Below are 26,671 nucleotides of genomic sequence, written 5' to 3'. Positions count from 1 at the left end.
ACGGACTTCTTAGATATATTCACGGTAGCGCTAAGAGTGTGGACCTGGTTTTCCGACACATGACTGCATGAGATTATTTTTCAGGTCTCGAGCAAGAAGGGTGCCTAGATAGGTTGAGGTCCTCAACTTGTGGATTTGGTAGGAGCAAGACACAGACGGGGTGTAAATTAGTTAATCCACCATGTTTCAAGAGATTCATGTGCATTGATGCCTTCAGGTTACACTGTAGAGACAGACTAACACTTTGGCAGAGTTTTGCTAACATATAATAAATGATTGCATTTGTTTGGGTGTACAATTACATTTTCCACACCAAAAACATAATTATTTATATATTTCAATGTATTTTTGAAGGGTTTGCGTTTCAAAATAGCTGCGCCTTTTCGCAAGGCGTGCTCCTGTCTCCCTATTTTATTGTGCAAAGCGAACAGTATCACAATGCTATAATTTTGTATAAATTGAGAACTAGAGGGTCATGCCCTAGACGTGACCGCCCAAAAACTGTGCTAGAACCGTTCGTGCAAACCATTCAGTCACTATTTTTAAAAACCTTTTTGTAGTGGGTACATTCCACGGTCTTAAATTTATTAAACGTGTAGTATCAAACTATGACAAGTCATGATAAGTGAAATAAGTGATAACAGTATCTGGTCCGTGCATAGAAGCACTTGCCCTTGAGGTTAGGGCATGGATAGTTTATTATAAACTTAATCCGTGCATAGGAGCACTTACGATACAGGTGGTTTAAAACTTCCAGGGTCACAATACAGACACAAGGGTGTAAAACACATAATTCATAAACGCCCGTTAGGCCAGTTTTGTATATTTTATTTCAAACATGCTTGTGCAGCACCGCCAGCACATGATAATTTTCCTAATATACCATGCCAGTCAGGGATATAATAATTATGTAAAAAAAGGTAGGTAACCTTGGTCATGTCGTGTACATAGGTAGGTACTCGTAAACATGTTAACTGAAAGACAAGTGCTCTCCAGCCAAATATAATTTATGCAACTGTGAGCTGCTCTTACATTGGGATCATATGTATTTATTTCTAGTCTGCCATAGCAGGCCTAGACTTCAAAGGTTTTTAGATATTTATAGGGCCGTTAAACGGACCCTTTGTACACCTTGAGTAGGCTGTTTGTTTCACACCATGGGTAATATATATTGTAAACATAGCTTATTTCAGAATGAAATCGTAAGCTCTGTCGTGTCGTGAGCTTACCGAGCCTGATTTAATTAGAGTCCACAGATTATCTGGACCTAGGAGGATTGACCACTCCTTATTCTAATTATCAATATTCTGCCTGGGCTTATAGTCGAAATTAGGTGACTAGATCTCTTAGTATTATCAATGCCGCCCAAGTTATGAGGCTTAGCGTCTCCAGACCACAATTTTGTATTAGGGTGCAAAGATTTTTTTTTTTTTCATCTTTAAAATAAAAATGAGTCGAGATAGGCCTGGAATCTTAGGTTTATATTTTACCTATTATAATTTTAGAAATGTTATGTAAATGGAAAGCAGTTTTCACTTTTACCACAGTTAATTAGCCCAATTTTGGGTCTAGCCAATAGGGTGTTCGGGACCCTTGAAATAGATTGGTAAACAAAAATGAAAACTCTAATAACGAAGCCTTGCCTATTTCGACTGATTTTTACCCAAAACATTATTTTAAACCCTTTTTACTTTCTCTAAAAAGAGATATTTACAACTTAATCTTTGTAATATTTTTGTGATTGTGGTCTACTCGCACGCCTGTGTTATGATCATATCATTTATATTTCTGTGAGTATGTCTGACATACCTTGCGCAGGCTTACATAGGTTATAATATCATCATCAATAACTTGACGTCAGTTTGTGAACGAATCAAAGATTCTTTTGGCACACCTTACGCAGGTGGAAACATGGCAGCCTTGCGCAGGCTTAGATAGGTACATAATATATTGGTTTCATCACAAATAACTTGACGTTAGTTTGTGAACGAATAAAAGATTCTCTTAGGCGCACCTTAGCAGGTGGAACCATAACAGACGTAAGTTTAAGAATAAGTATCATTCAAATCAAATACCCTGAGTTTATGGGTAATATTCCCTAAGTTGCGGGTTCCTTGCTCGACAAGGTGAAAGGCTTTACGCAGGCTTTAACAGGCACTTTTAGAAAGTGTCATTCACGGTGACGCTCAGATTTGCCAAAACTAAACTTAAAGTTAACTAATATAATTTGACAATATGAACCAAACCATGCGTCTTCGTCAATGAATCAATCTAAAGATTCCCGTATCGTTAATGCCCTTCCATGTCACAGGCTTCCGATTTTATTTGAAACGTTTACAAGTGTACTATTTATGTAGGTAGGTAGGTAGGCTTAAGAATTGACCATCTTGTATGTAGTTACGTATAGAATTAATAATCAAGTTATTCAAATTCAAAATAACACAAGCACATATAGCACCTACATGCAAGAGTTCTTTTCCTTAACCTTTTAAGCTGTAAGTACCTGCTAAGTTATATATTGGAGTAGGTACCTACCTACATAAATCAAAGATCTAGTTGGAGAGATATAAGCTGGTAGATACAGAGTGAAATACTTCACGAATTCGCATGTCATTCTTGCGCAGAGCCATGCTAATCTCTCCTCTGTATCGTTCCAATTTTAGTATATGTACTGCCGAAGCAAGTACTGCGATGTAGGTTTGTTCGTTACCTTGTGTCCCTTAGAGCGGAAGCTCGCTTCGCGGGGCTTCGTCGACTCCTAATCGGGTACACGTTATTTATCAGCAAGTTTATTACCAAAAACTTAATTTTGCAATATTATATTAACCCGGAACGGGATAAAAAGATAAATTGCTGATAGATACTTGGACAGATAAAAAACCTACACGTCTATAAGCTTCTACCTTAAACCTTAATACGTAGGTTCTACGTAACACGTATTAACTATCCGATCCATTCGTATTCGAAAACACAAATCACTTGAAGGGTATACCTCCACACATCACCATTTAAGTATTATATAATTTCAACCGTTATTATACACACACAAAGATTTAAACTAACAAGACTCGGAAGAGACTTAATAAAGTTAAATTAAAATGGTGACACGTGCACGCTTTACCATCTCTATGTGTTTTCTACCATGTGTTTTAGTATTTTCATTGGCATAGCCACGGTGCGCGCAGGCAGCCTTTGAAAACACTTTCACATCACTATTCCGGATCATTTTTATTTGCTAGATAGTTTAACGGACAACTAAATTTAAATATTTATTTCGAACGGCAAAAGCCGTTAGAAACTGTTTTTCAATATAGTCAGCTAAACTGGGGTACAAATTCAAAAACTCACCAGCAGTTTAGCTTCACGACCTTCCAGATGGAAAAACAGCAAGCCAATGACGAAATTTGCGGTTGTTTGTAACTGTCAAAAGTGTCAAACGCAACTGCCTGAAGTGGTGGGGGTGTGAGAGAGAGATGGACGTATATGCTAGAAAAGGACAATACGACTAACTACAGTGTTGCCACTCTCAATATATTACTTTAGGTTCCGAATATCGGTACAGTTGTTTAATTTCCGATTAAACGTATGTTACACTTATGTTTAGTATTTTATCTAAAAGTACCATATTTTTTTGAAATGTACTATATTTTTGATGCCCTATTCTGGAAAATACTATATTCTACCAAAAAATAGTTGGCAACCCTAAGTTAGACTGTACATAAAAATTAAATATTAATAATATTTTATCCTTATGTCTTAGATTCATGGCACAAAGTGTGGTGGTGTTTTTCTTTCTTGAATTCTTACATACAAAACCAGCTTCTACAATATTCAGACAGGGTAAAAAAAAACAATTTTGAAAGTGAGGTCTACGGGTTCCAAAGTTTTTAATTGTTGTTACAATCATTATGACCTTTTTCTGCAGTGTGAAAAAAATGTCAATTGGTAGTTTAGTAGTGTATCTTTCAATGTTGTTAACTCTAGTTTACCAAAAACAAGTATAACAAACTAGAACTTTCTAGTTAGGTAATTAATCTACAGTTGGATCAACTTTTACAACATCCATTGTTGCCATGACAACTTCATGCAATTATAGTAGTCATAGAACAGTTTTTAACAAACTTTTGTCACTTAGTAGAACATAGTCATAGTAGAAGATCAGTGTCAATAGTTTTAAATGGCACAATAAGCTCTTCATGATTTTAGTTTAAGAAAGGTGTACTTACATCTCCAATCCTTGATTCTTCTGGATCCATTTTAGACAAGCCAGTTCTCCCGGTAATTGGTTGAGTTACCGCTCACTGCTAGCGGAGCCTGGGTTGCTGCCACATTGATTTTTCTAACTTTGCAGCTCAATTAACGACAAGTCTGACAATAAAAATAGAATTTATAGATAATTGACACATTTAACAGCTAAATTGTATTCAGTGATGACTTGATGACCCTACCTGCAACGGTAGTTAGAAACTGGATTTGGGCTAATATCAACAAGATAAACAACAAACATTAACACATTAACTGCCAGCGACTCACTAGGGGAGTTCACTGTTCGTAGGCGCTTTTTGCTACATACGGTTTTTCCCGTGTTATCGGCTACACTCGTAGCGCGTAGCTCGCGCTGGCACTGAATGTTTTAAGTAATGCTAAGTTATGGATGTTTCTTGTGTCCATACTACAAACTTTGCTTAGTTTGAGATGAGGTTGATCTGTATTAATTATTAGCATAGTACTTACCGACTTCCATGCCTGCTGCCACTGATGCCACTGATCTGTACGGATCGTGCTCTCATAGAACTTGTATGCAGCACTGCACTTATCTCTGGCTTCCGAGAGGCTCATGGTCCTCCCTGTACTCCCTGTAGGCGAACAGGGGATGCTGAGTTATATATTTTGCTAGCATTTTCTTCTGCGTCAAAGCATCGACTGAAAAACATATTCATGACAAAATCAGTTATGATCAAACGAATTATAACTTTTTCTGTAAATAAATTATTGGTTTTTAGAGAAACTTACATTATGCGTGGCATTTTCTTTAGATTTCACAGCAAATCAGTATTTTTCTTCAACTTGGTTTGTATTCTGATATTTTCACTGATCACGCGCGTACGCGATGCTTGTCAATGTCAAATTATTGTCAATTGACTCAATTGTCAAACACGATTATCCGTGCATGTTATAATGTAGGTCAATTTGTATAAAGCTGTCACTCATTTAAACACTTTTCAATTTGGAAGTGTAGTAATAAAATTGACTATTCATGTTCAAACTATGTCCGACACACGTCCGAAATATGAATAAGGGCAGCCATTGAATAGATTTTTCATAAGCTCTACGCATAGACAGTCGTGGTCACTATCGTATGATAGTCGATAACTTTATTCAATATCGACGTGGTAGGCTTATCGTAGCTCGGGGCCATGCTCAGCGATATGACAAATTTACCAATAACGTTAGAAGACAACGTATCATACCACGTGCAATATGATACGCCCGTGCTAAGCCCGCTGGTGCAACTCAGCTGAAACGTCGGAATTAAAGGTAAAAACAATGAAATTATATCGCGGTAGACCCGTTTGTGTAATTAAATATGTGTACAAAACGCGAGAGTTTAAAGTGTTATAATGTATAATGTAACACTAAATGAAAACATCTTTCTTACATACAACTATACTCACATCGCCAGTGTCGCTAGGATCAGTAGTCAGGTTACTGACGAACCGATCGCAGAAGCTTTTCTCCTCCACCACACCATATGAGAGGGATGTGAAGAAAGAGTTGACGATAGTGGGGTACCACATCACGAATATGTTGTTACTGAAACATGGAAAAGAGGAACATTAAAAATGTGCTGCAGCTGTAGAATTGACTGAAACGAATGTCTACCTTAGGTATAAGGTACCTAATGATACTGATGATTGCAATTTGAACGGGATTTGAAGATTTATCTTTTTAGATCAGTATCACTTACATGGCACAGCAGAGCATCATCAAATAGAAGAGTTGTATTGTCCTCCACAAGAGAGGCGGCTTGAAGATTGGGACCGTCTGCTGTACGATCAACTGCCAAAATGGCTCTTTGTTTTGCGTTTCCATAGTTTTAGAAATACTTCTCACCTGAAATCAAAAGAAATTCTCAATTACTTATAATATTAAGTCGGTAGGATTGTTAAGGTTTCAGTACGTTGTCTCAAATGTGGTCCTTATTACCTCTCTAGAGAACAATACTTGGTTTATAAGTAATTTAGATATTCTTCAGACATATTTTTTTCTTCCGTTAATTTCATATCCCATCATTATTTTTAATAGGCTAGAAAGGCATACCCATCCTGAGAGTTAATGAATCAAAAGCTTAGGTAGAATTTAAAGCCACCAAACCAGTACGTTTAAATTACCTGATACTCATCTTTCCTCCCTCCGTTGACCTCAAAGATTTTCCTCAGCACCTCCAACGCAGTATCATTGTACCCTCTGTTGGCCAGGAACTTGGGGCTCTCGTGCAGGGACCACATCATGACCGCGCCGGCTCCAAGGGGAATGGCCAGGATGAGAGTCAAGAGTCTCCAGGGGCGGTAGGTGATTCCCAGCCATGGGATGGGGGTGTTGAAGGTTAGGGGTAGTATGACGAGGGCTAGCACTGAAAAAAGAACACAAAATAGCACCTTCTTTATCCTCGCCTCTTTCCGTTGCACAGCATCAATTTCATTAATCTAGAGATTCTATAAGTATACTGCGCCGATAAGTACCTATCGTCACTAGACAAGCCTAACTTCCTCATGTCCCTATGGTATTTTGCAGTTTGCATTTTGTTATTGGTTCCATCGATTAACTGGTCGATATTATTATCTTATCTTAAAATAGTATCTTATCTAGTTTTCATTATCTAGATGCATTGTTAACTTAAAAAGATAACCTCTTGCCGCCCAGACATCTAAAATTGCCAAGACAAATGCAATGTTAATTTCTCTAAATAAAGATTCAATTTAGAATGGAACGGGAGACCATTTTATAGGCCTCTGAGCGGCTAGAGGATAGGGCAGGTGAATAGTCTTACTGAACGTGACAGCTTCGGAGAAAAGGTTGATGCTGTTCATGATGAACATGTATTGGCTTCTGTGCTTGTTTCCCGTGCACTCGCCTAAGTACGTCATAGTTAGGCTGTACGATGCCGTTGAACTGAAACATGTTTGCCAGATTTAGTTGTTTACAGTAATATGTGCGTTTTCAATTATTTAAGGTCGAAATGCTCCTGCTGTGAGTCAAAAACATATACTTACAAGATAATTATATACATATACACAGCTGCAAAAGTTACCCACTTTATGAATGCAATTAACTTATATTAAAGAGATCCGGGTGTGCGTTCAAATTTAAGACATCCGGCTCAAAGGACCGCAATGTGTAGTTATATAGTTTGTCAAAAGACTGTCATTTCAAACATATACAGAGAGAATTTAATCATACTATCTTTGTCTTACACTAGTACTAGCACCCAAAAGAAAAGGATGAGTATAGTTTTCCTGGTTCTAACTGACTGACAAATTGGTTTGACCAACTATCTATACCTATCTATTTTTTTAATCTATCTAAAAAGGTTAGTCTAATTAAGAATACCTACAAACTGCAGCCGACCAGCTTCACGACCAGCAGCGTCTGCCAGTTCGGGGACAGGCTCCCGACGGCGGCCATGATGAAGCCGACAGAGCAGGACAGCAGCAGCGCCCGTCTCCGTCCGCAGATGTCGGCGTAGTAGCCCCATGGGAATGCGAAGAGGAGACCTGAAAGCACGTCATGTCGGCTGTACACACACTCGTCGAGCGCCTCTCGCCAAGAGTCTCGGCACCGCTCCTATCCAATCGGAGAAGCGCGAGAGATGTATACACTCGTTCTCAGCCTGTCTCGGGGTCTCCTGACGAGTGTGTACAACCCGCTACACGTAGAGATGTCAACAGACGCACCCAGCTTCTGCCCAACATCGACCTATGTGCATTCCGACATAAGTGTTAATGTCAGCATTAGAACGACGCTTTCAGCATTTATTGCTAATTTACTGAATTTGTGGAGGTATAACTGTTATAAGTGTTATCGGTGACAGCTTGAAGAGTTCAAGACATCTGCTTTGCACCCCTTAATAAGCGGACTTATGCTACATAGGACTCCTGTAAGGATAGATGTATCACATCTATCACATCTTATTACAACTTTAGTCAGGCGTGGCTCACTCCGCGATTTCGTCGCGTCGATACAAGTACATGAGGCCCTCACCAATTTTGGTGTATAGTAGTTGCCGCACACCGCTACGGAACGGACGCCTGCTCGCGCTTGCGCCACCTAGCGGTCATATCTGTCGTAATAGACACGTTTTGTTAGAGAGTGTATCTTCTGTACTATAATCATAATAATCATCATATATTCTATTATTTATTCTGTGCTTTAGTAAAGTTGCTTTACAGTTTACTCACCAGCGAATGGTATAGAACCAAGCAGGCCAATATGACCGATGCCTAACTGGAGGTCGCACGAGGCCGTGGCCAGGATCAGGCCGAAGGCAAACATGTCCAGGGCCACGGCATTGCTGGTGACACTGCACGCGACCAGGACCAGGTGATTGTATCGGCCATGGCCTGAAAAGGTAAATACCCCTTATCATGACTAACCATATCCGGACAGGACAGGTGAATAGGCAGCTGTCATACTAGCATTTACTATGGGGCCAACCAAAGTCGTAAAAAATCTGCTATTGTTTTGAGCTTGAAATTAGGCACTAATTAAGTTTTTCTTTAGCAAGCTAACTAACTCACTCCATAACTCACCGTCGACCTTCCACGGCCTCCTTGGAATAAATGTCCTAGGTCCTTATGGCCATTAGGTACCTACTATTTTTGTCCATCTGTTTATCCATGATATGTCAATTTTCCTTTAGCGTTATAATCAACTGTTTTACAGTAGGTACAATTTCAATTTTGAATTGATAGTGAATGATCCGTACTTATTTATATGTATGACAACTTTTGAGGTACCTAACACACAAAACAATTGTTACGTACGTGGCCAGAACTAGAAACGTTTGGCAGCTATTTTCAGACGTCTATTTTAGAAATAATGCTACACCTAATCAGCTAATGTTACATATGTGTCACAGTGTTTAATAAAAACATGGCGGGCAAAGCTAAGGCTAACATCCGACCAGCTGTTTATGTTAAGTACGCAAATATTAAAAACAAGAATTAAATATGTAATTTTAAGAAACAAACTAAGCGCTTACCAGCTAGTTCCACTGCCTCATCATAAGTATATTCTACTTCTTTCGCCTCCACACATTTCTCTTGCAACATTTTACACCGAAATCACCACAGAACATGTAACTAGAATGCTATTTACATTCGTATCTCTACCAGTCATGTTATCTTCAAAACTAATTCTATATTTTCTTAGTTTCACTGAGCAAATTAGTTCAAAATGATATCAGGTCATAATACCGTATGTTCACCTCAATTCATGTATTGTCTTTAAATGAATGTCTGTCAAATAATACAGATTTGCTATTGCAAGTAGATGATATATTTGCAGGTTACTATGTAGTTTAAAATCGATTTAAAATTATATTTTAGAATCTAAACAGGTTAATCTGTACGTTAATATAATCAAACGTATACCTATCCACAGTGTTCAATTCAGCTACAGAGCTCACAGAACGAAATAACAGTATGCTCATCAATTATAAGCAATTTGTTTTTGTTTGATTGATCTAAATGTCGTAAAATGTAAGAAGTTAACTATAGGTAACAAATACTTAACGAAATAGAAAAAAAAATATGTTAACGTAGCATGATGATTCGTAGGGCTATTTTTATTGCCTGACTATAGTCTAATTTATTAAGTCAGTACCTATACTCTCGCTCTCGCTACTCTCGCCGGCGGTTAGCGAGCATTTTAGGACTGATATTGCTTACATATCGACCGGTCAGCGTCGATGCTCAGCGTGACAAGTTGTCAATATCAATAACCTCTGGGGTTACGGTACTGACTTATTAAATAACATACTATATCTTAATACGTATTTAGGACATTATCACACAAATTGAATAAATCCCACAGTAAGCTCAATAAGGTTTGTGTTTTGGGTAAATCATAAATAATTATCTTGGTAGTTCCTACTCCGTAACTGGTAATTAGACACTAAATGGGAACAAATATTTATACCTACTTTGTTACGTTACAGAAAAAAACTGAAAAGAATCGCAGATCTTTATTCATAGCTTTTTCTTTTAATTAACACAGCTGTTAAAAAGTAAGAAAATTCATGTAAATACTAAGTTATGTTGCATAAAAATATTCATATTACAAGTAGAATTTTATTGTTATTTTGCTACGTCTAACTCCGAAATAAATAAAACATGATAAGAACTTCCTTAACAATTCGATTTGATGATGATATCACTGAAGAACTACTAATTAAGGTCGTCAACATATACAGAGAGAATTTAATCATACTATCTTTGTCTTACACTAGTACTAGCACCCAAAAAAAAAGGATGAGTATAGTTACACACACACATCGGGGCACATTGCTTATTGAAACTGACCCAGTTCAACTGATTGCCAATTTGCAACTGGGGTAAGGTTGTGGTGGTGACTGTTCCTCAGAGAATCCTTTGTCTAACTATGACCGTCATTGGACTGACATGATGACGAGTAAGATCATAAAGCTGTACGTTAAAAAGATGTCCTCTGCTCGTGTTGCTCTTCCAAAATTTCCGGATCGGGCTGTTTCGGCGGCGCGAGCAGCCGGCGGTCGTCTGGTAATAGGGCCAATATCAACGCTGAAGCTGCAGACAAAATAATCAACATTATAAAAAATATATATCAAATTCTAAGGAAATAATAGAAGGCAAAATAGAGGACAAAAGAAGTAGAGGAAGAAGCAAGCTAGCCTTGATGGATAATATTAAAAGCTGGACTCGTATTAATTAATGATGCTGCCAACCTGAGCAGAATGGCACAGGATAGGAATAAGTTCCCAGAGTTGGTCGCCGACGTCCGATGAGGACAAGGCACAACAAGAAGAAGAGATGAAAAAAATACCAAATTGTAGCAGAATGTTGTAAAGATGTAGAAACCGACAAATACATCGGTATTCGGTAATCAAGTACGTCGAAATATGAGATCACTGATTAACAAAAGTGTAACATACTTAAAGAAGATTTTTCAAATACATTTAAGAGTTTATACATATATATGTATTTGTAAAACACTAAAGCGAAAGTGAACTGGGGAGTGAAGTGAACTGAATCGCTAAAGGACGGAGCTATGCGACTTATATAGCTCCGTCCTTTAGCGATTCAGTTTAAGTCCTAAACAGAATCGCAATAAGACATCATGGTAAGACCCCTGGAGATATGAGCCTAGACTGAAAAGCAGATGGAGTAGCAAAGTAAATGATATAGGACTTACAGGCGAACAGAGCTGAGAAGAGGTAGAAGCCCAGCTCGCAAGAACTAACCAGGAGGTAGTTGATGATCTGGATGAAGACGACGCTCATCAGTCGTGCGCCAATCATTGAAATGGCCATAGCCATGGTCCTGAAAACAACACATTAGTTATATTACCCACTTATACTAAATCCCCACAAGATGACCTGATCGCAGAGATGTAATGGTTGACTTGCCTTTTTGGGCTTATAGGTATTTAATGGCAAAACCTGTAGTGCTAGAATGGTGGAAAATGCGTCTTTCTAGGATCTGTCCTATTTTTAAACCAACACCTACAGTGTGTAATATATACACACTTGCTATACATAATAAACCGCTTTGAATCGATTATTTGCGAATGACCTAGAGCTAGTTGGAATTAAAATAGTCCAGTTTCTTTATTAGGTACTTACTGGGTGTTAGTAGCGCCCGCAGTAGCGTGTGTGGGTGGTAGGGAAAATAATTATATGCTAATGTTTTCCCCGTGTCGATTTGAAAAACCTGCGCCTATTTTTACATTAGGTTGCCGACCAAATCTTAGGCGCCATTTGTAAGCCGTGGAAAAACTCCACGAAATGGCTGTTCATGATGATCCATCAAAGAGACACAAACCTCAGTCTTGTGGGGAACAGTGTAACAGCGATGGCGGTGTAAAAGCCCATCGAGACGGCGCCCAGAGAAAAGACTACGAACAGCACAGCCGTGCCCACGGCGTTGGACACCAAGTTGACCAGCACGCCGGATAAGCCGCACAGGGTGGCGACCACCATGGCGGTGTTGCGGCGGCCTGCTTTGTCCACTATCTGTGGATCATGAGTTATGTATCAATTCATTCTTGGTACGCTGCCAGACTGCACCCAGTTAAATTATGACTAGGTACATGCGGATTGGGGATTTCCGGTTTCATTTCAAAATGGCGAAGTTCATTTACCTAAGCCTCTCTCTCACCTATGCCCCAACATAACTACAATGGGGCTTGGAAACAAATTTCCTTGAGAATCTGTTGTTTACGGTGGCCTCGGTGTACCTCTTACATCTCTTTAAAGTGCCAAAACCATAACTCATGTATTTAAGTGTGGGCGTCACCTTCGCGTACGCGATTTCTAGTAGACTATTGATCCGTAATAATGGGTAAAGATATATCTAGTAATACACAAACCAGGCTGAGTATGGTATTGAAGACAGACTGCAGCGAACACATGGCGAGGAGCAGCAGCATAGCGGTACTGTTGATGGAACAGGGTGCTGCATCAGGCTGGAAGATAAATACAGTCTGGATTAAAGGATGACTCACGCTAGACCGGGCCGGGGCCGGGCCGGAGCTTCCGGCGCTTCGTCTTCTATGGAAAACACCGCGTGATCACCGATCAGCCGACATAGAAAATGACATGTTGGACGCCTGGGCTGGGCCTGGTCTAGCGTGAGACATCCTTAACTTGACGGAATAGAAAACCAATGATGTATTGAAACTTGTCGGTGAATTTTACAGGAAGGAAAATACATATTTTATTGATTAATCTATGACTAACTTATTGATAACAGATTTATCGATGTTTCATTATCTCAAACACTCGTTTTTGCCACGTAAAGTTATTTCGGTCTGTGACACGGGTCGACAATTTATTTTAGTATTTGTACTTATTAATGTAATGGACCCTATAATGGACGTGGAACCGGTAATGGGACATAAAACCACAAATCCTCTAAAATAAGTATCTAAAAGTAGTTTATGAACACTGGCAATATTTTACCATAAATAAGAGTCATAGAGCTGTTTAAGTTTGAATTTTTATTAATTTCGGTTACTTTTTAAGAAATTGGCGTCAACCCAAAAGTTGTCGTGTCACCGAAAAATATAACTAGTAAGAATTCTTAACAACTTCGCTAAGAGAGGTAAGTTCATATATTAAATTGTAATTAATTATAACTTGGTGTAAACTAGAATGTGTTTTGTTAATTGCATTTACCATGAAATAAGGTATACAACACACTATTTTGTGTCTCTAGAGATGTATAAAAAATAATGGTATTTTGCCCAATCCCATTATAGGAGCTCTAAAACTGCATACCTCCTATGATGGGATGACTTACAATTTACATAATGATGCTTGCCATGGCGTAATTTCATGTTTAAATAATACAGAAGTAGGTATAATGTAGTTACGAACTATGTCAGGAAGTCTTCTCGGACTTCGGATATAGTATTTTATGCAACCGTTGTTTAAGAGGGGTCAAAAAAGGCGAGTGGCGTGAAGCCGAAAATTGTTAATAAAGACGCCACGAGTATTTTTTGACTCAGTTAAACAACGTTGCATACAATACTTTTTCTACGACCAAGCACTTACTTTGAAATGCAATGAAATAATAATAAGAATAGATGATGATGATTGTTTAATGTCCTAATGTGATAGGTTGTTCAGTGCGTGGGATTCTTAAGGGGAACGAAAATTTTATTATTTTTGCGCCACGACGCACGGTTTAGGAGATACAGCCTTATAAATATATATATATTTTTTTTGTTTTTTTAATATTAATTAGGGGTTTCTTACAGAGGAATGAACATTTTATTATTTTTGCGCTACGACGCACGGTTTAGGAGATGTAACCCATAAACATTTTTCTTTCTTTTTTTTTTTTTTTTGTTTTGTTTTTCGTGTTTTTTTAAATATTACTTTGGGGTTTCAAAGGGAAACGAAAATTTGATTATTTTTGCGCTACGACGCACGGTTTAGGAGATACAGTATTATAAAGTTTTGTTTTGTTTTTTTTATTTTTTTTTATAATATTAATTAGGGGTTTCTTACAGAGGACTGAACATTTTATTATTTTTGCGCTACGACGCACGGTTTAGGAGATACAGCATTATAAAGTTTTTTTTTGTTTTTTATTTATTTCTCTTTTGTGTTTTTTTTAAATATTAATTAGGAGTTTCTTACAGAGGAATGAACATTTTATTATTTTTGCGCTACGACGCACGGTTTAGGAGATACAGCATTATAATTTTTTTTTGTTTTTTTTTTTATTATTTCTCTTTTGTGTTTTTTTATATTAATTAGGGGCTTCTTACAGAGGAATGAACATTTTAATATTTTTGCGCTACTACGCACGGTTTAGGAGATACAACCCATAAACATTTTTCTTTCTTTTTTATATATTTTTTTTTGTTTTTCGTGTTTTTTAAATATTACTTACGGGATTCTAAGGGGAACGAAAATTTGATTATTTTTGCGCTACGACGCACGGTTTAGGAGATACAGCCCTATAAAGATGAAAACTGATGATGATGATGATGATGTGACCAAAACATGTCTATGGTTCACTCATCTGGCAGAAATGACAATTAAAGTTAGGTTGGCAACAAGGTATTCCATACAATATTTTTTAAGTGGTGATTACACGAAGTATCGTAAAAGTGCCAAAAAGATACTGCGTGTATGCACAAATACTTTTTTGGGGAATAGACTAAAGACTTGTCTTGACAACTATAAGAGAGGGGTTTAAAGGTGTGTGCACGACCCTTTAAATGACAAATAAAAGTACGGGAGTAGAAAAAATTAATATCGTTTTTACAAAATTTTATTTAACATGCCTGTTAGTTAGTGTGGTTCAAATCTTGGAAGTTGAATTTGAGCCACTTTCGGATTTCCGATTGAGTTGAAATTTTGGATACGTAAGCAAATCGGATGACAATGCAATATTATGATAACATGGACCTGATCTCATGATGGAGACAGGAGGTGGCCATGGGAACTCTGTAATAAACGCAACCTTATTGTGTTTGGGTTTGTTAGAATTGTCTTGATGAGTATTAGTTGGCTGTGAAAAGAAAAATACATTCTTACATAAAAGCTTATACCAAATATGACTAATAACTAGTTTTTTGCCAAAAATTTATTCCCTGTTCCAATATCTTATACTGATAGGGTATGTCCATTATAGGGGGCCCATTACTGGATCCACGTCCATTACCGGGGTACCATTACTGGAGCTTTGGTGTCCATGACTGGAGAAAAAAGGCATAGTTTTAATTTGTAAATTATGTGGAAACTAATTGCAGTATCTTTGATATAACACGCCTGAAACATAAAAGATGGATAGGATTTTCATCTTTAAACACGCTAAGCGGTAGAACTTTTGCCGGTATCAGGGAAATATCACAAATACTCCAAATTTCCTCTTAAATGTCCCATGACTGGTGCTGTTACTATACTTACATGAACGTCAACTTCAGTAGCGATGATCTGGCAGAGCGTGAGGTCTGAGCCCTCGCCTGTCTCCAGCAGCTTCATCAGCTGATTGGCGATGCTCGGTGCCCACACCAAGAAGGCTACTATACTGGTTAACAAACAATGTTGGTTAATTTGCTGCATATAAACATACAATACCTACAATACAAATACCTACTCTTTATTACACACTCAAAAAAAAAACAATATAAAAGAAAACAGAAACACAAGCAGAGGTAAACAACAGGCGGTCCTATTGCTAAAAAGCGATCTCTTCCAGACAACCTTTGGGTCGCGGAAATTAATAATTTCTTTAAGTATTTCTTCTTTATTCTTTGTTTCTTTAAAATATATATTTTTTTCAATTGTTTGTCGATAAACGCTTATTAATTTGGCTACTGCTACAGATTGTGCCCAGGCGTTGATTTAGTTTATGCATTACGACACCTTTAATAGTGTTGCACAAATGATAAGCATTACAACTCTTAGGGCCGCGGTCTGGACGCCAAAGGCAATGGGATGACCGGTGGTTTAAAATTCTAATATCAAGTTCAATTTATAAATGCCCACTCGTCGCTCCGCTGCCTACTGACATGCAAACCGTGGCCCAAATGTTTCGAACCATAAAATGCAGATTCTCATGTGCCGCCATGGAACTTACATTTGGAACAATATGAAAAGACTGGCCATAATCAACGTGCTCTTCAAATATGGTTTCTTGAACAGCGGCACTATTTGCTCCTTCACATTTGACTTCTTCTCTGTAGCATCTGTCTCTTGAAGCAGCTCTTTTACCTTCAAGTAAGTACCGTAAAATGGGGTGAGTAGGGTTCGCGGGGAGAGTTGGGTTATGAATGGGGAGAGAAGGGATGAAAGGGGGTTGAGATGGATTTTTAAGGCTACTACACAAAAATAATGTATTCCAATTAAAAATGGAGCTATAGTAATACTCATAATAAAAAAAAATCGATCCAACAACCTTCCAAAATCACCTTTGTATGAAAACCCAACTCACCCCAAATACCAGGGACTACGGGGTGAGGAGGGATTTCCTGTTTATCATCAAAGTTATAAAATGGAACTACACAAAATAAAATAAAAACCAAAATAACCACGTCCGGAACATTTATTATTCAGTCAGTCACAGTTTGCATATGTAAAAATAAAATGTTATCCAGGTTTGAATGTCAGTTTTGCCCCTACTCACCCCATTTTACGGTAAATAAACTTTAACGAGAAAAGAACCGACTACACGAAACAGTATTCAGGTCTTCATCAGCAGTTCCATTTCACCAAAATCACTTTTGGAGAGAAAATGAACTATCTAGTTATTGTAAAAAGTATCCAAATAACTAAAAGTATAAAGTATAACTATAATATTCGAGTAAGTATTTTAATTTCTCCTAGATCATCAAATCTTGACCTGCACGGATTATATGGTTGTCTCTTTCAAACACGTGGTGTTAAAAAGTGACACTTATTTTATCACGTGGATAAAGTCATCCAGAATTTGTTTGCTGATGACGACAACTGTAATGTTTACCCAAACTATCCAGCCCATCCAAACAAGATATAATATCGATTAAAATATGAATATCCCACAAAATAAGGATTTTTGAAATCTATTTCGATTCGATGTATGTAGTTTCGATTTTACGTCAGTAAAAAATATGGTAAAAGCAAAATGAAATTGAAGAATCATAGAAAACAACCGTGTTAAGATAAAAAATATTATATATTTTTGGATTTGTTTAGTTATAACAATGCAACAAACATACTTGTAATTCTGCCTCACTGCCATTATTCAACCTGTGGATAGTCCTCAAGATCTTCAGTGCCTCGTCCTCATTTCCACTAGCCAGTTCGTACTTGGGGCTCTCCTGCATGAAAACCCAGAACACCGCGCAGATAACACACGGCAGTGAGTACACCACCTGCAGCGTACGCCAGGAGTTCCAGTAGATACCAAGCGCCTCCAGGTGGTAAGAGAACGTCAACGAGATGATGGGTATAGATATTACTAAAATATTTGGAAGTCATTTGTAATAACAACTTGGTGAACTGTGTACTTATTTTCATTTAGAAAGTGATTACTACAGTAGGGCTCATTTAGACGGTGCGAGAATTCATTACATTGCGTTATTTGATCGGTCGGCTGAATTGTTGTAACCTCAATGGTCCGAAATGTAACTAAAATCGCATGCGAGTTCGCGCGCCGTCTAAATGAGCCCTTAAGACAAAATTCTAAATATGTTAAATTTAATTCTACAATAAAAAATCTTATCTCAAGGGGTAACTTGACTTAGGTAAGGCGATATTTGTAACAATACGTCGATTCGTTAGCAGTACTTGGCACGTGCTAACGCGCGAGCTAGCGGGTTTGCGATAATAGAGACAATGGCCTTTGTTTGAAAGATTATGGTTCGAAGCGAAAAGTTCACCTCAGAAGAGCCATACTATAATTGTTTGTACCTGATTTAATGCCTTGTGCGAGTAGAAAGATGCTGGAAACCAGAACCATGGCGACGTTACGTTTCTGTAGTGGTACGCTCTCGCTGAGCAGAGCCATTGACAGCACGTATATGCCTGAACCCCTGCAAACACAACCAAGATTTCTGTAATGTGTATTTTTTTATGGCAACTGCTTGGTTTTTCTACACGACAAATGGAGCTCGCAATATGGACAGAAGAAAAAAAGTTTAACCAGTCAAATACTATGTGTCTGCAGACATCTGTCTAGGTCTACCCACATCTGTGCTTGATTCTCGCCATACATTAATAGATTTGTCCACCAGATCTGTACATTTATCCCTCGTTTTTTAATTAGTTGTGTGGTATCTTCATTAGTAAATCATTAGTTTCAACTTTCAATGTGCTTTCCACTTTTATATCTTACGTAACTACAGCTACTGCTAATTTTTGACGTGATGTAGTCAAGAACAAGAAGAAATATGTTCTACAAAACAGCAGAGGTAAAAAGATCTTAAGGAACTGCCCTTAGCAATAACCAACATTGATTCAACAACTTACAATGTGACGGTGCACAACTGGACGATCATCAGCATGAGCCAGTTGACAGAGATGCTGGCCAGCGCGTTGGAGACAGCGCCCAGCGCCAGCGATACCAGCAGCATGCTGCGGCGGCCGCGTGTGTCACCCAAGTAGCCCCATAGTAGGGAGCCTATCACTGCCCCTGTCGAAAAGTCGCAGTCTCAGTAAGTATACACCAACAATATATAGTCTACACCCATCAACAGCGCATCTTCTACGACCATGATCAAAATTCTCCAACGCAAGATTTAAACACGAAATCATCTGCCATAGTCTCCAAATAACTTTATAGTCTCCAGGACCTCACTAGCAGAGAAAGCCATAATCAATGCCTAAAAAACTTCAACGGCACATAGGTAAGTAGGTACATCTCATTTATTCCACCCATTCTCCAGAACATCTCCACATTCATCACCATCATCATCATAATACAAGCTTTCATGAGCTTACCGTGGGGCTTAGTCAATTTGTGTAATAATGTCCTATAAATTCCTATAATGTCCTATAATACAACATCGTATCAGTATCAAAATCGTACAGACTTTATGAATCCAGCCGCCGATAAACTTCGCGAGGACTGAACCCAAATTTTAAAAAGCATAAACAAATAGTTACTGAAGGTATAAATATGCCAGGAAACAGGGTTGCTTGAAATTTACGTGGCCACATTTTGTTGAGTAAAAGTTGGATGGAGGTGACCTAATATAATTAAATCCCTTCCCTATACTTCGTTTTTTTTAGCATTAGAAATAAGGTAAACAATCTTGATGTGTCTTTTAATTGAAAAACTCATTTTAAAAATAAGTTACGGTAAATATGTAACAATTATGAATCTAATACGATCTTTTATAGTCTTCTGCTTTGATAAGTAATAGTTATTGATTTTTAAAAAGTGTTTTTCAATTAAAAGACATGTCAAAATCGCTTACCTTCTTTCAAGTTCTTTCTAATGCTAAAAAAACGAACTATAGTATCCCTACATGTCAACAGAGGGTAAAGAGAAGGTCACTCAGGCTTACCTGCGACAGGCACCCCTACCACCAGCCCCTGCTGCGCGCTGGTGGTTTCCAGCTCACACGCGCTCGCTGGCACGATGATGCTGCTTCCGTACAATAACGTCACGAAGGCGATGGTGGACGCTCCCGCTACCGCTATTACCAGGTAACTGTACAAACCATAACCTGGAAAACAAAGGAAAAAATTAAAATTTAAAAAACCCCCCGACTATAGATGAACATGGCTAAGAACACTCGGAATAAAATTATCTATGACACAAAAAAAAAACTAAACGAAAATCGGTTCATCCGTTTGGGAGTTACGATACCACAGACAGACACGTTAAGTTAAACTTATAACACCCCTCTCTTTGCGTCGGGGGTTAAAAAATATTATATAAGATGGTAAGAAATTCGGTAACAGTAAAGAAGCGAGGAACCTAAAAGGCATGAGCCTAAAGGACGCTTTTATATATATAAGATGTAATTCAATACATTACGAGTATAATATTGTGAACGATACTCTGCTACTGTCAACGGTAAAATAAGAGCAGCAGAGCTAAATACAATCTCAATACATCTGATTCCCGTGCTTTATCGTAACAATAAATCGTGTCGTTACCATGGTCCGTGGTCAACCACGGTAAAGTATTATAATAATATGTATGGTCGCTTCACCTGTAATACCATGGATTGCGATTAAATGATTATGATTATGATTATGATAATCTTGAATGAAAAAAGCCGACTGCACACAACTTTATGGGTCCCCACTTTCACATTAAGTACCCGATTATTTTGTACACACATTAAGCTTGAGATATTACTAATATAAAATATCCTATGATCTATACCTATTACCTAGAACCTATAACGGTATACGTATTACCTATAACGTTGGAAGAATTATCTCGATTTTCTCCAGGGTGTTAAAAATATTATTTTAAATAGATATCTGACTGATAATATGCTACGGGTGGCCAGAGGGCCGGTTACTTCCTTGCCCAACGAATCGGCATCGCCATTCAGCGCGGCAACGCCACTAGCCTTCTGGGCACCCTACCATCCGGCGCCGAGCTAACTCCCATTTTTTTATTTGTAAATACGTGTATATAGGTAGATATTTTTAATTAATTTAGGAGGTATTATTTCTATTTTTACGTTTTTATGTTTATCAATAAAGAATTAACCTATTTTATTAAAAAAAAAATTTTGTATCGGCCATATTCGTAGAAAAACAGTAAACTTACCCGTTTTTGCGAGCGCTTCTTCAAAAGGTACTTTTCCATCTTTTGGTTTGATAGAATACATCTTTCAGATCAGATCAGACAAATATTTGGTAGTAAATACTGGTTGACTATATATTATATATTATACAAATGCACCATCGCGCGATATTGTCGGGGTGTAGCTGTAGAAATGGAAGTACCTAACTTAACCGTAACCCACTATTATTCATTTCTTTTTCATATTTTTTTATTCATGAAATGGTAATAAGTCGAACTATCAATACAGAAGTCTAACAAATATCATTAAATTTCATAGTCGCCTACGTTTAAGATAACAATAGATTGCCATTTTAAAAATATTTAAAAGATTAGGTATGATTAGATAACACTATTATTCTGTTATTCGCATCGATTAGAGATAATAAGTAATAATGTGTCATAGGATCAACAATGTCAACATTCCAAAGTTCATCGTTTTTACCAGGGATGTTGCGAATATCCGCATCCGCATCCGCAACCGCGGAACTTCCGCATTATTTCCGGCGTAAGTGCTAGACTACTAGGTAATTTAGTCATTAACCAAAAAAAACTATTAGAAATGAGCAGTCAAGCGTGAGTGGGACTTAATGTACGGAACCCTTGGAACGCGAGTCCGACTCGCACTTGGCCGGTTTTTTGTAAATAAAATTACTAAAATGTAATATTTGACGTTTTTTATGCATCAGGTACCATCCGCATCCGAATCCGCGGATGGCATCATCTTCCTCGCGTTGTCCCGGCATTTTGCCACGGCTCATGGGAGCCTGGGGTCCGCTTGGCAACTAATCCCAGTAATTGGCGTGGGCACTAGTTTTTACGAAAGCGACTGCCATCTGACCTTCCAACCCAGAGGGTAAACTAGGCCCGTATTGGGATTAGTCCGGTTTCCTCACGATGTTTTCCTTCACCGAAAAGCGACTGGTAAATATCAAATGATATTTCGTACATAAGTTCCGAAAAACTCATTGGTACGAGCCGGGGTTCGAACCCGCGACCTCCGGATTGCAAGTCGCACGCTCTTACCGCTAGGCCACCAGCGCTTTTTTTTTTTTAGAGTAGAGTAGAGTCATAAAAAGTTAAAAACCCTCTGCCCTTAGGGCATTAGTTTTCTATTGGCTCTCGTTAATAATTTTGACCCCGTTTTGACCACAAACTATTCAGGCAATAACATTGTGCAATAAGGCGTATTGCACAATGTAATATTAGTACATTATTGTCGAGGGTCGGAACTTCGGAAGTAGCTACTTGCTGGCTGAGGATTCGTTTAGGCTGGCAAAATTGTTCATTGTCGCGCGTCATCTGTGATCTCTGTACAATGTACATCGGCTAGGGCGCGGACACGTGTTGGTTTTTATTTTAAGTCGTATTTAAATAATACGCATTTAAAAAAAAAACACTGCACGGTGTCTCTGCTACTATCGATATATTGGAAACTCGCCAAAACAATTACCTTACATGGTAGATTTTCCGTTTTCAGTAGTATTTATAATATGATAGCTGTTCACAAAAGGGCTCAGTGGATATAGGTAATGAAGGTTATCTCATGAAATTTATTGATCTCATAAAATTCATGAATATTAAAATATTATGAATATCGTTTTTTGCGTATAAATTAAAGGTACTGTAAGGGTAAAAACACCAGAGCACCATTTTAAACAATATTTATTAGGGAATCACAATAATAATCAGAGTTTTGGACTTAGGTAAGACGCGACGCCGATCATGCGCAAAAACCGATCTCTAGATGACAGACGTCAAAGTGTTGCCCCACTCCCGGCTCTCGCAGTGATGTCAAGACCGCTGTTTGACGATGCCGCCTTTTAGCTCGGCCATCGCCTGACCCGACCAGCGCCCCGCAGGTCACTGTCATCAGTGCAGCCACTGAAGTCTGCCACAGCCAACGCAGTCGCAGCAAGCTGGGTCTTCACCAGGTGGATGTAGCCTCCACCAGTTCAATATTCTGCGAATTGAACAAGCACCTTTTACGCTCAGCCGATATACAAGCCTTGGTCCTTTTGAGTAATTCGACTCGATTCCGTTCGGTTCCGTTGAAACGGTCTATTTCGTTATTGTCAACTTACACCAAGATATTCAGTTCTATTTCAGTCGAATTGGAGTAAGGGCTTAAGCCGACTGAACCAAATGTAAGAAAGCATGACCAGGCTAGGTACCAAATAATCCGTGGTATGAGAGGTGTTAGGATATGCAAGTCTGCTCAGCACTTGCTTGAAATACACAAAAGGCTTAATTCACGTGCATATGACACCAAGAGGATATAACTACCAATTAATTAATTATGCAAAATAATAAAATATTGCGATGAGCGTGACATCTAGCGGCAGGTAGATAAACCACCCCCTTTTTTTTTTAACACCATCTAACATAAATTATTTTCTTGTGAATAACGTCATATAACTTTGAAGGATTTATTAGATTTTGATAAATTTCTAGCATGTATACCCATGCAGCTAACCCAAACCTTCCATTGAGCGGTGCGTTCATACTGACCGCTTAACGTAACAATGACTATTTGTGTCGTTTTAAAAGCAAAGACTTGGAACAAACTCACAATTGGCTTCTCCGTTGTAGGATGTAAGACTCCCTCGCATGCACGCACAAAAATGCGTACATCTCGTGAGAGCATGTGCGGAGCTGCCTAGGCTAGGACACCACTGCCCTTGTAGGCGCAACGACCGTAGAAGTCAGCCCTTCACGATAAGGTTTTCACGGAGCCCGGTGCACGCACTCGCTCCAACTGGGTATTTCGAACAGGCACTCCCTCCAACTCTACTGGATCCGGTACTTCGCCAGCGATCCCTAGAAGGTATAAGTGCAAGCAACCCTTTCAAGGTAACCTTGAGATCATCAGTGTTAAGGTCATTAAAATATCCTTTTGTAAACAAGGTCTCAAGCCAACCTCTCAAGGTCAACAACAAATAGTACGATACGATATAGATAAAACATTTATCGGTAGTAGAAATAATGGTCCTCTTAAGGATAATATCATATCGCATGCAATGGTCCGCCTCTTAAAGCCTGCACTGCAGATACCAGGAACAAACTAGCCTGTTAAAGATAGTCTTGTATCACATGCAATGGTCCGCCTCTTAAGGCCTGCACTGCAGATATACCAGTAACAAAATTAGCCTATTAAGGATAATCTAAGCTCACATGCAACGGTCCGCCTTTTAAGGCCTGCATTGCAGCAAATACCAGTAACAACCATCCTCTTAAGGATAGTCTTATATCACATGCAATGGTCCACCTCTTAAGGCCTACACTGCAAATACCAGTAACAACCATCCTCTTAAGGAAAGTCTTATATCACATGCAATGGTCCGCCTCTTAAGGCCCACACTGCAAACACCAGTAACAACGATCCTCTTAAGGAAAGTCTTATATGACATGCAATGGTCCGCCTCTTAAAGCCTACACTGCAAATACCAGTAACAACCATCCTCTTAAGGATAGTCTTATATCACATGCAATGGTCCGCTTCTTAAAGCCTACACTGCAAATATCAGCAACAACCACCCTCTCAAGGATAGTGACAAGCAACAGGCCGCTCCTTAAAGCCTCTGTTGCGATTACCGGCGCCAGGAAGTAGCCTATTAAGGATAGCATCCCTTGCCAAGACTAAAGTAACAGCCCTTCTTAAAGAGCACATAATAATTAAAGCTCTATAGCAGACATTGAAGAGAGTAAGTAATATAAATAAAATAATCACTCAGTTCTCAATCCGAGTGTCTAATAAAATTAATCAAGCACAATGTGTTTATTTTAGTCGGCAAACCCGTTAACAAAACACATAAGTATGACAACAGTAACCCAGTTCTAAATCTGGGATAAAACAAAATCACAACTCGATTCCAAACTCGAGAGTAAGTAATATAAATAAAATAATCACTCAGTTCTCAATCCGAGTGTCTAATAAAATTAATCAAGCACAGTGTGTTTATTTTAGTCGGCAAACCTGTTAACAAAACACATAAGTATGACAACAGTAACCCAGTTCTAACTCTGGGATAAAACAAAATCACAACTCGATTCCGAACTCGAGAGTAAGTAATATAAATAAAATAATCACTCAGTTCTCAATCCGAGTGTCTCATAAAATTATATCTCAGTTCCTAATCTGAGAATATACTCGTAGTCAGTTCTTAATCTGAAAACGGTACCTGAAATAACAGCATTTGCCCTTAACATGGGAAATATAAAATAATAAGCAGTTGCTACTATGCAACCAATTGTAAATGATCATGTGCAACTTGGCTTGCCTCTTCCGTGCCCCTAAATAAAGGCAACACTCTTACTATACCAACATTGAACTACAGTAGAGCCTGAACAGAAGTTCATGTTATCGAGGTTCCTCTCTTACCCAGGTTCGCCTTATCGAGGTTTCACAAATTGTATTTTTCAACCATCATGAAGTGTATATTGATAATGACCAATCAGTCAAATCATGGCACATATGCTTAAACCATAAAGCTTCCAATCCCAAGACACACATTGTTGATTTTCTCCAGCTGTGCATGTGCATTTTATGTGTAGATAACTCAACACATCATCATCCAGGTTAACTTATACCTGCACAAAACTAAATAATTTTGTTAAATGCCATGCAAGCACACATTGTAAGATAAATGAGTTCATAACATAATAAACCACAATTTATGCATTTTTCAAAACAATGAAATAGGTACATACTTAGTGAACCCACAAAATTTGTGAAACATATTATTATTTATAACTTCTGATTTATGAAACCCAGAAGTAATAAAAGTGTACTGTTTATTAATGCAAACGGTACCATAACACACTACAAGTTCAGACGAAAACCGTCAATAACTTCAAACAGTAGCTCGTGACATGATATTCTTCGGTCAATGTTCATTAGCAGTGAATGGTTAAAATAGTTATTTGGAAAGCTTTAACCAAGCTATTTACCTTCGTTTAATATTCACCCATAAAACACTTATCGGACTGGAACGTTTAGAGTCCAGTCGCACTTGTATGTAAAAGACATGTATCATGTAGACCGTCAATATCCATATTGACTCCTGAAAGTATTTACCTCGCTTACCATTAGCAACAACCTGCTTTACCAGTGTCATACTCAGCTCAGTAAATATCTTGTTCAATATGTCCATCTCTTTGACAAGATTTTAACCTTGGAAATTCATCAAACTTCATCAGTAATAAAGTTTTGTTATAATGAAATGCATCTGAAACATACTGTTAGAACACAAATGATTATCATTGTCAATAACTCAAACACTTGACAATGTCATGCCAATAAAACTTTCATTAGTTTGGTAAGTCTGTTTAAATATATGTCTTTGGTTCATTTTATAATATGACATTTTGTGAAAAATATTTGCAATGCAAACTTTAACCAACATCCCAATGAACAAAACAACAACCACAACATACTATAAGCTGTATGCAATTAATTTGTATAAACATTCATAAGATTTTTCATACATAGAACCAATCAATAATATGTACAGACAGAAATTTTCTCAACATCTCAAATGATTTACTGCCTTATTTATCAGTATGTCTGCAGCTTAATGTTAATTGCAAAGATGCAGGAGGTTATATGTGATATGAACTGTCTTTTAAAATATTCAGTCCGAGGAGGCTCCGGAAACATGGAGCAA

The 26,671-nt window shown here is 38.1% G+C and overlaps 2 protein-coding genes and 1 non-coding gene across 3 annotated transcripts in view; all 3 read right to left on the bottom strand.

The window, feature by feature from the left end:
- LOC134656832 (uncharacterized) overlaps positions 1 to 9,415 on the bottom strand; it is a 31,866-nt gene extending 22,451 nt beyond the window's left edge. The window contains exons 1-7 of the mRNA XM_063512362.1: positions 9,263 to 9,415; positions 8,460 to 8,621; positions 7,616 to 7,775; positions 7,052 to 7,173; positions 6,393 to 6,634; positions 5,969 to 6,114; positions 5,676 to 5,814 (exon numbers count right to left, since the gene is read on the bottom strand). Coding sequence (XP_063368432.1) covers positions 5,676 to 5,814; positions 5,969 to 6,114; positions 6,393 to 6,634; positions 7,052 to 7,173; positions 7,616 to 7,775; positions 8,460 to 8,621; positions 9,263 to 9,332 — 1,041 coding nt within the window. The 5' untranslated portion in view covers positions 9,333 to 9,415. The remainder of the gene's footprint in view (positions 1 to 5,675; positions 5,815 to 5,968; positions 6,115 to 6,392; positions 6,635 to 7,051; positions 7,174 to 7,615; positions 7,776 to 8,459; positions 8,622 to 9,262) is intronic.
- On the bottom strand, positions 2,580 to 2,687 carry LOC134662245 (U6 spliceosomal RNA). Its single transcript, XR_010098047.1, has one exon. It is a non-coding gene; the product is annotated as a U6 spliceosomal RNA (small nuclear RNA).
- A 1,234-nt stretch (positions 9,416 to 10,649) lies between the features above and the next one.
- LOC134655815 (synaptic vesicle 2-related protein-like) lies at positions 10,650 to 21,051 on the bottom strand. Its single transcript, XM_063511297.1, has 12 exons — positions 20,991 to 21,051; positions 19,765 to 19,926; positions 18,725 to 18,887; positions 18,167 to 18,288; positions 17,469 to 17,714; positions 17,118 to 17,138; positions 16,356 to 16,470; positions 15,683 to 15,803; positions 12,628 to 12,723; positions 12,081 to 12,271; positions 11,452 to 11,579; positions 10,650 to 10,826 (listed from the first exon to the last, which is right to left on the bottom strand). The coding sequence occupies exons 1-12, from the start codon at positions 21,049 to 21,051 to the stop codon at positions 10,714 to 10,716; spliced, it is 1,539 nt and encodes a 512-aa protein (XP_063367367.1). The 3' UTR covers positions 10,650 to 10,713.
- Positions 21,052 to 26,671: the final 5,620 nt, after the last annotated feature.

The sequence above is a fragment of the Cydia amplana genome, chromosome 2, assembly GCF_948474715.1.
Source record: "Cydia amplana chromosome 2, ilCydAmpl1.1, whole genome shotgun sequence".
Classification (NCBI taxonomy): Eukaryota; Metazoa; Arthropoda; class Insecta; order Lepidoptera; family Tortricidae; genus Cydia; species Cydia amplana.
Note: the sequence above shows the minus strand (reverse complement) of the source record. Positions and strands in the feature narration are given on the sequence as shown.

Bases quoted from the DNA above. Each gene is read 5' to 3' on its own strand.
- LOC134655815 (XM_063511297.1), bottom strand. From the start codon at position 21,051: ATGTATTCTATCAAACCAAAAGATGGAAAAGTACCTTTTGAAGAAGCG. The intron at 18,289-18,724 runs GTAAGTTGTTGA...TTGTGTTTGCAG, and splicing joins CAGTTGTGCACCGTCACATT to GGGTTCAGGCATATACGTGC. The intron at 12,272-12,627 runs GTTTGTGTATTA...CATGATCCACAG, and splicing joins TCAATACCATACTCAGCCTG to ATAGTGGACAAAGCAGGCCG.